This window comes from Pinus tabuliformis, chromosome 6 (genome assembly GCF_031772625.1).
Source record: "Pinus tabuliformis cultivar Carrire ecotype Pingquan chromosome 6, CPIR1, whole genome shotgun sequence".
NCBI lineage: Eukaryota > Viridiplantae > Streptophyta > Pinopsida > Pinales > Pinaceae > Pinus > Pinus tabuliformis.
Window position 1 is genome coordinate 1,744,415,105 of NC_142292.1, and position 8,884 is coordinate 1,744,423,988.

Genomic DNA, 8,884 nt, shown 5'->3' on the forward strand with positions numbered 1-8,884 from the left:
AGGCAATTTACAAGAGTGAAAACCTGCCCCTTACAGAGCAGATTATTTCAAATAACTTCCTTAAATAATCATGATGAATCAACCTACATTCACCGATAAGAATCAAAAATAATTACCCTGATTACTGATTTGACAACTGAATTATAATAAATTTTCTCAAGCTATTAAAAAAATTAAAACACACAATTAAAAACAAACCAAAACTAATATAACCCAATTCCAATGAAAAGAAATCATTTCAACTATCATATCAGATGTCTAAAATAACCACTAAATTATAAAGTACAATAAATGTCGCAGAGTAACCACCAAATTAAATGATAATAGATATTGCTTTGATGAGTTTCAAAACAATTTCCACATAATATGAAAAAAATAGAAAATGGATTTACTAAACTATAGGTCCGCGCAAATGGCACATTGAAACTCCTTCACGAGCTCACGGAATGAAAATCACGTGGCCTATTAAATTACAGTCACCGACAGTTTTCACAAGTCAGTGGTCGGTCGGGTTTCGGAACGGATTATTTATGTCAACGTTGGCAGCGGTCCACTGCCTCTTGCTTTTTGGACGGCTTTCGTCCCCTTATTCTAGTCCATGGTAGATAACTATAAAAACGCCATGAAAGGCGTATAGAGAGCCAGTTGGTTCATTCCTTTTCTTGCGACAAATTTTCGAGACTGTTGATTACGGAGGTACTAGACGTTGGAACTTGAGCAACACACCCTTCATATGGAAGGCCGCAGAAATAAGGTGCTCCATCGACGTTTTCCCGGCCATGTTCTTTGTTTGTTTGTTGTTTATTCAAATAAAAATCCTGAGTTTGTAATTCATGCAGATGGCGCTACTTGAGACCCAGATAAATGTCATGAAAGAGGAGAATCAGAATCTCAAATCTATGTTGAAGCGCATGATTAGTAGCTATGACGATTTGCAGAAGCAAATCCTGTATCAGGAGGAGAAACCAGACCAGACACGCATTGATACAAGCCAGGTATTTTGGGTTTTGGGAAACTCATAATTCGTCTTTCGAAGTTGGGATTCAATTTAACTTAATTAGGCTATATGAATTGCAGAAATTCTTAATGTTTTTTGCCTTTTGATCGCGTAGATATTCAGTCCAGAACATCAAATTGAAGAAAATTTCAATTTCAGAATATTGTCCCCAGGATCTGTAAATGTCGACTCCAGGGATTCAGTTTCCTACCAATCTAATGAGTCTTCGGATTCTGACGAACGAGTTCGCGAAAAAGATGGGAGGAACACCGGATTTATGGACGATCAGCAGCTGTGTTCAAATAAGAGGGAAATAAATTACTTGCAGTTGGATCAGTTTCAGAATGCGAGGTTGAATTCGTCTATGGATGAGTCACCAAGCAAGAAACATCAGGCGCTGAGCCACGGCACCGGCGAACAAACGGCGGCGGCCCCCAAAAGAGTCGTATCTATGCGGACAAGATCAGAGGCATCAGTGGTAATAATCGAACTCTTGTTTTTCATGTGATTTATAATGATGTGGAACTAGGCCACACCCGTGTCATGACGGTTCTGAATAAATCAAATCTGGTACTAGATGGGTCTACATTCACTGCACTAAATTCACTGTTACGCATTTACAAATGAGTCAATGGGAGAGGAGCAGAATGCACTCATAAACTGGTTTGTGAGTATTGAATTTAGGTTGGTTGTAGATTTCTGGAATATATTGGAATTTGATTGAAAAGAGATTAAATAATTGATTTTTTTTAATGGTTTAGTTTTATTATTTTTGAATCATTAGTTTTTATTATTCTTGAAACTGCAAATCACAAAAAAATATTAGTTTATGAGTAAATGTGAAAGAGCATCAGTTTATAAAAAATAGTGTTGAAGCAATACAATTTCTAGAATTAGAATAAATTTTCAAGCCAAGTTTTAGAAGAAGCAGTACGGTTTAAGCTTTAGAGAAGATACTTTAGTGTAATTAGTAATCTTTATGGTATGAAGTGTTATGTAAAGTGATATGTAATATATATAATTACATATCAAACATAAAAAAAAAATTCAATAATGAAAAAGTTTGATAAATTTTCCCATGAAATTGTTATAGTACATGATTTCCAAGTTTGTAAGTTATAAGCCATGTGTTGTTCTTTATTATTTTTACAATGCTATTGCAAAGTAGCTGCATAGAACAATAAATATGGTTGCTTTCTTCATTTATAAACTGATGTGATCCATTTTAATTAGATAAACGATGGCTGCCGGTGGCGAAAATACGGGCAAAAATCTACCAGAAACAATCCACGTCCGAGATCTTATTACAAATGTGCTATGGCTCCCGGTTGCCCAGTTAAAAAACGGGTTAGTTCTCATCCTTTCGAGAAAAAAAATTTGCTTACATTTCATTGAATATGAAATACATACAGGGCGGCCCGCTACTTTAAATATGTTAAAATTATAATTATAGTGGAATTTGTCCAGGTTCAGAGATGTGCAGAAGACCCGACGATTGTAATAACAACATACGAAGGAGAACACACTCATTCCCTGAATCCTTTGGCTATGGCTACCATGCAGGCTGGCTCGTCCAACCAATTCATTGGTGAGGGGATGAATGGAGAAAATTTCATTGTACACAACCAATCTATACCCTTCTCAGCCGGCTGCATTGCCAGAATATCGACCTCGAGCTCGTGTCCCACGGTCATTCTCGACCTCACAGACAACCAGCCTAATCCAGGATTACAGATGCAGCCTGCACATTTAGCAGCAAGCAGCTCTCAACAGATTACTCCATCGTTAAACGACATGGGCCAGGTTTTGGATCAGAATCAATTGGGTAATTACTCTTCAATCTTGCAGAATTCTGTGGCTTCTATGAAGGCAGATCCCAACTTTTCTGCAGCCTTGGCTGCAGCAATAGCTGACTCCATGGTCAAGTTGGGTGGTTCAGTGCAATGGGTGTCCAAATCCCCTCCTGCAACACAATGCACCAATGATTCGACGACGGAAGCATGTGGAGACTCGTGAAATCTTTCAAACAATGGTATTCTGAATTCTCTCCATTCCTGTGCCTGTATTGTAACCTAATTCCTGTGCCTGTATTGTAACCTATGATTAGGTCCAAAATGGTTCTTCTAATTGTTAAAACAACGACAGTTTATTTAGAAAGAAATAATAGTTAAGGCGTAAGCCATGAGATTTGACTCAAGCGAAATAGGTGTGCTGTGCCCTCATGGCATCCATGAGAGAAGCTATGAGGCATTTCTAACCAGAGATTCCGAGTTCTATTTTATTTTTATTTTTATGAAATTTGAACTCATATTGGTGGGATTATTTATAAATTCATTCTAAACATCCAAATTCTAAATTTCGAGAATAAATATATATTACCAAAACTCTAGAAATATAAACTATTTTAAAGATATAAGAGTTACTATGTTTCACTTATCATTTTTGGCACTGTTTATCTGTTATTTGTTTTATAAGTTATTTTTAGCATTTTTTAATTGATTCTTTCAGGAATTTGTTTCATTTGTGAACTAATTGAGTGTATTTTTCTAAATACCTAATTTGTATATATAATAAAAATTATTTTAAACAGAAAAACTATTTTCTTAAAATTAGTTTTACAAAAACTATTTTCAGAAAAGTAGAAATTTAACACAGCTCCAAAATATAAAAATTAGACAATGCCTTTCTTCTTACATATGTATACAGAAGAGTTTAGTACTAGCCCTCATACATCTTTTTGTAGACTATTGAGTGGTTGGGCTGTGACCATTCAAACACTTTCTTAATATGAGCACCAACCAACCTTTTTAAAGATTTTAAAACGAAACCTCACGTTAACCACTACATTACATTTATAAAGACGGACATACTTTCTTGAAATAAAGTTTCCCTTAAAGGCCTATGAACCAATCAAGAAAAATGTCTAAATAAAGTTTATGAACAAAGAAAAATGTCTATTCCTTAAAGGTTTATGGATCAGTAAAGACAAATGTCTATGGAATGATGGGCTACCCTTTATAGTAACAAGGAAGTTGAAATAGTGAATGAGTATTTTATTATTATTAGTTTAAAATTTATCTTTACAGATGTTACGTTTATGAATTTGATATTGCTTTTTTTGGTAAAAATATTTGAAATTTGATTATGAAATATCCTTGTTGGATGATCACATATGTAAACATGTATGGTTTTAGAATGAAATACATAAGTTTTTGTCATCTTTATTGTTGATTAATTGTGAATCAATAAAGTAGTTGGTGCTTATTGGATAGCATCAAAATCATGTTGAAAAATTCTACACAACTAGTCAAGTTCATAAGTTGTTTCACAAGCATAGATGTATTTTTCTAGTATTTAGATGTATTTGAACCCATATTCAAATAACCTAAAGTTGATGTTCTATTATCAATATTACTTACAAAAACACCATATCTAAATATGCAAGAAGTGTAAATTTGTTATCTTTCTTAAAGAGAACTCCAAAATATTTGTACCTTAAACATATCTTGGGAAAACTCTTTGACCCTAGAATTCTCAGTACGTTGCTTTTACGTGATCTTCCCTTCTCCCCATGAAAAAAGGGGGGTATTTCATCAAGATAAGGGAGATGATAAAAAACTTGGTTGAGCAATTGAGGAGGCCAAGCAATACTTCCTCTATTTCCAACCACAGGAAATGTATCAATGAAGGTTCCAAAGTGGCTTTGTTACCAATTCTGTAACACTCTCCTCCCACATCCACCCAAGTAACCATGTCAACCAGGGTAAACATGAAACAAGAGGCTAATATGATCATATTCGACCTCCTGGGTGACCTTAAGGAAGTGGAATCAATGGAACGTCACACACACTCATCCAACATCATCAACAGAACTCTCAAGAGACAAGTCAGTCACTCAGATAGCCTATCCCTAGGTCCCATTGTTGTTCTGGACCTCTTAGACCATAGTCTCTCCCATGCTATGGGCAAGGGAGTGACCAAAGACCTAAAGTCGCTCTCATAGGCCTGCATCCTAGTGACTGTGGACCAAACTTGCCAGCAACCCTAAGATTTAAACCACATTTTCAAGCCTAGACCACCGCTAGGAATGGAATGGAAGCTTTAAATCAATAATATTACGGGAAAACAATGATGCAAAAGAAATAAGCTCAACAAGACCTTAACCAGAACCCTACTAGCCATGACAGGCATTTCGTCAAACATATCATCGACATGTAAACTATAGGTGTAAACGATAAAATAAGTGTAGGGATCTCATACTTATCTGAGAATCGTTATAGACCAATGTTCCCTCATGTCATTTGCTTCATATTCATCTATTAGGTCATAGACACGTTATCCATTCATATACAAGTAAAAAAATGTTGAGAGCCACACATAGCTACTGTCATAAAATGTGCATATAACCAACATAATAAGAACAAAAATACCATGAACATATCAGCCATCAAAATCCATATATACATCAGTACATTTTCACATGAAAATCAAGGGAATAAATTTCTCATTAATGAATGCAATAAACTAGCCTGAGATGGGGCTACCACGTTCCACCCGACCATAGAATGGTTGAGCCAAATCTCTCTTCATCCATTCACCCTCATGCCATATTCCATGAATGTGGGACTCAATCCAAAAGAACTCAACCAGGGCATACCAAGTTTAAACCACCTCACCCTCATCAATAGAAACTAGGCTTTATCGTAATCCATCCCAGATCACTAGGCCAACACAATGAACACGTCATAACAGGATTTACCATGATCTCCACCCAATCACTAGGCCAACAAGCGAGGATGCCAGCGGATTTCTCCACCTACACCGTGATGAATTTTCCTCTCTCCTGATCTTTTAGGCTTTACCGCAATCCAAACTCAGATCACTAGGCCCTAAATCGAGACTCGAATCTCTCAAGCTTTATAGCAATCCACACCAAATCACTAGGCCCTTAACCAAGACCCACTCTCTGAACTTTACTGCATATCCCAAACCCGAGATTACTAGGCCCAACGGAGAGAAAACAACCTTTTGGCTTTACCGTATATCCTGCCATTTGCTATCCAGGATTCCTAGGCCCACCGAGGTAACACAAAATCCGGTTTTACCGCAACCCACAATCTGGTTCAGGGGTTACTAGGCCATGTGATCTATCATTTCGAAGATCCACCTCACTCAGCTTCGAATCCATATGGAAATCCAGCTCAACCGAAACATGAGAACCCCAGCACACCATGGCTATCCAAAAATGGCAAAGCTAGGTTGAAAACACTGTCACACTTGACAAAACCAATGCCATGATAGAAAAGAACGACATGCAATACCATGCATGCCATCTAGCAAGGAAGATACACATGCAAGTCGATACTTGTAATGAAGCTCGTTGCAGCTGCTTGATCCTGCCTTTCCATGCTTGATCTTTGCTTCCTCTTGCCTTCTTTTCCTTTTTTGATCCCATGCGTAACCAAAGCAAAAACTTGAGCCAAGAGCTTACACTGACTAAGAGCTTAACACTAAATGAAGAATCTTGCCAGCTGATCCTCAGAGGCCATTTTATGAATGAGATCTCTATTTTCTTCATTTTCCATTATTTTCCTTCATTTTCCCCCTCACATGAAACCTGTGACCTTTCACCTTAATTTTCCCCTAATTTCCTTTATTTTCATAAAATAATGTGCCAAAAATGTCTTTTTTCCTTTCCAAAGCCTTAGCCATTGCCTTTGCCAATTTCCTTAGCCATAAACAACCAAATGAACACCCACTAGGATGTCTTACCCAACATTTGGCTTGTAATAAGTGTCCCATTCATTCATGGTTATTGTTTTTAACTTTTATTACATGAAATTTTCACGAGGGATATTACAGAACCCTCCCCCTTGGGGGAACATCGTCCTCGGTGTTCAATGACACCTATAACCAAAGAAACTGCTGAAACCAAAACATATTGCCCATGGAGCTTTATAACATAGCTCGTTGCATTATTTACAATGAATGACTTGCTCAAAACAAAACATCATGACAATATGACAACCATACCGCATGTTGGAGCTTTATAACACATCTCATTACAATATTTACAATAATCACATATAGACATGCACATCTGCTAAACCAGCAAATAAAGGAGATGATGCATGTATCAATCAACAAGGGAATCTAGAGGCTCATACCTCCACGCTCAAAGTAGTACTAGGATTCACCTCCTTCCCAGGAAGTCCATAATCTACTTCGTCAGTCAAAGTTGCATCCAATGTCTAGTGTTGCAATCCTGTGCCACTTGTCCTCTCACTGAATAGTTACGAGCTCATTGTTCTAGGGTGTACTCCCAATGTGCATCTGATTCCATCTGACAATTCTAATGGCCAAAACAAATATATTTTCGACCTTCCCTTCTCTTCTACATAGTCCCTTGGGAAATTCAGTCACCCCCTTCCATGCAGTCACTCACCTTTCAAGTTCCCCGGAATCCCCTATCCTGGGCAATCCATCCCTTCGCAAGGCTTCCTCGCATCGGAAGATAAAAAAACAAGGCCTATACCTACCTCAAAACCATCATATCAGCCATAGCATGCTCATGGCGATCAATGGACAATATTGGGTACCAGTGTCCCACAATGGCCCTACTGCTGAAGTGCTTTACTAGCATCCAGCTGCATTTTCCAATTCCTTTTGTTGTTGCAAATTATTGCAGTTGATTTCTATGACCCAACCGAGAATTTCATGCATTCCTGTACCAAGCACATAACTTCCATTAGATTCAAAATAAATTGAAATAACTTCAAAGCATACCTCATTGGTAGCTCGACAATAAGGTACACTTGCAATCCTGTTTACTTCTTGTCACAACAAGTCAAACTAGCATCATGTATGAAAATATCACATCAGGTTAGCTCAAAACATAACCATCATAGATCAAAATCATAAATCACATGTAACCATCATAAACCAAAATCATAGATCACTTGTGATCATCATAGACCATAATCATAAATCATATGCATAAAATTGAAATACAATACCGATACTTATCCTTCATCGATCCTTACTTCTGCCATTGTTCTTTCTGTACACACACTAGATTGATTGCCACGCCCAACAAACACCTAGTGCCTTCTCCTCCACTAGGTGCACATACGCATAGTGTGCATCCCACACACACAACCACACACGTCATACAACACCATGCAATGCATGCACCTATACCTAACATCCAACACATACACCTACACCCAGTGTATACAATACAATACATGTGCCTACATCTAGTGCATAACACAATACATGCACCTACACAATGTACACACATAGTACTGCATACTTGCAACACAACATGTACAACATGCACTCAATCCCACGCGTACTCCAGTACCACATGTACCAAGCACCACTTGCACAACATGTGCACATCATCACATGTACATGACATCACCTGCACAACGTGTACACAGCACCACTGTACAACGTGTACACAATACCACATGTAAAAAGTACCACGCGTTTGACATGTATGTGACACCACATGTACACAGTGCCACATGCAAGACATGTACACAGCACCACCTGCACACAACGCCACTGGTACAACATGCACACAACACCACTTGTACAATTATGCACACCACACCGTATGTACATAGCACCACATGTACAACATGCACACAATACCACTTATACATAGCATTGCATTTCCAACATGTACATAGCATCATCTGTACACTGCACTGCATATCCAACATTCATACAACACTATTTGTACTACACCATCTACATAACATTACATAATCATCATGTACACACACTAAATATACACCACATTAAATGCACACAACATCACAGGTGCAATAAGTACAACATATATGAATGTGCACAACAGTCCTACCACACATCAAA

At 37.6% G+C, this 8,884-nt stretch overlaps 1 protein-coding gene across 1 annotated transcript; it reads left to right on the forward strand.

The window, feature by feature from the left end:
• The first annotated feature begins 586 nt into the window (after positions 1–586).
• Positions 587–3,306, forward strand: LOC149265881 (WRKY transcription factor 72B-like). The gene is made up of 5 exons (XM_089394089.1): positions 587–754; positions 840–995; positions 1,113–1,475; positions 2,231–2,344; positions 2,465–3,306. Exons 1-5 carry the CDS (start codon positions 734–736, stop codon positions 3,011–3,013), a joined length of 1,203 nt encoding a protein of 400 aa, XP_089250215.1. The 5' UTR covers positions 587–733; the 3' UTR covers positions 3,014–3,306.
• Positions 3,307–8,884: the final 5,578 nt, after the last annotated feature.

Coding starts and splice junctions, on each gene's coding strand:
- LOC149265881 (XM_089394089.1), top strand. CDS start 734: ATGGAAGGCCGCAGAAATAAG. Junction 1,476..2,230: donor CAAGATCAGAGGCATCAGTG/GTAATAATCGAA, acceptor CATTTTAATTAG/ATAAACGATGGCTGCCGGTG. Junction 2,345..2,464: donor GTTGCCCAGTTAAAAAACGG/GTTAGTTCTCAT, acceptor GAATTTGTCCAG/GTTCAGAGATGTGCAGAAGA.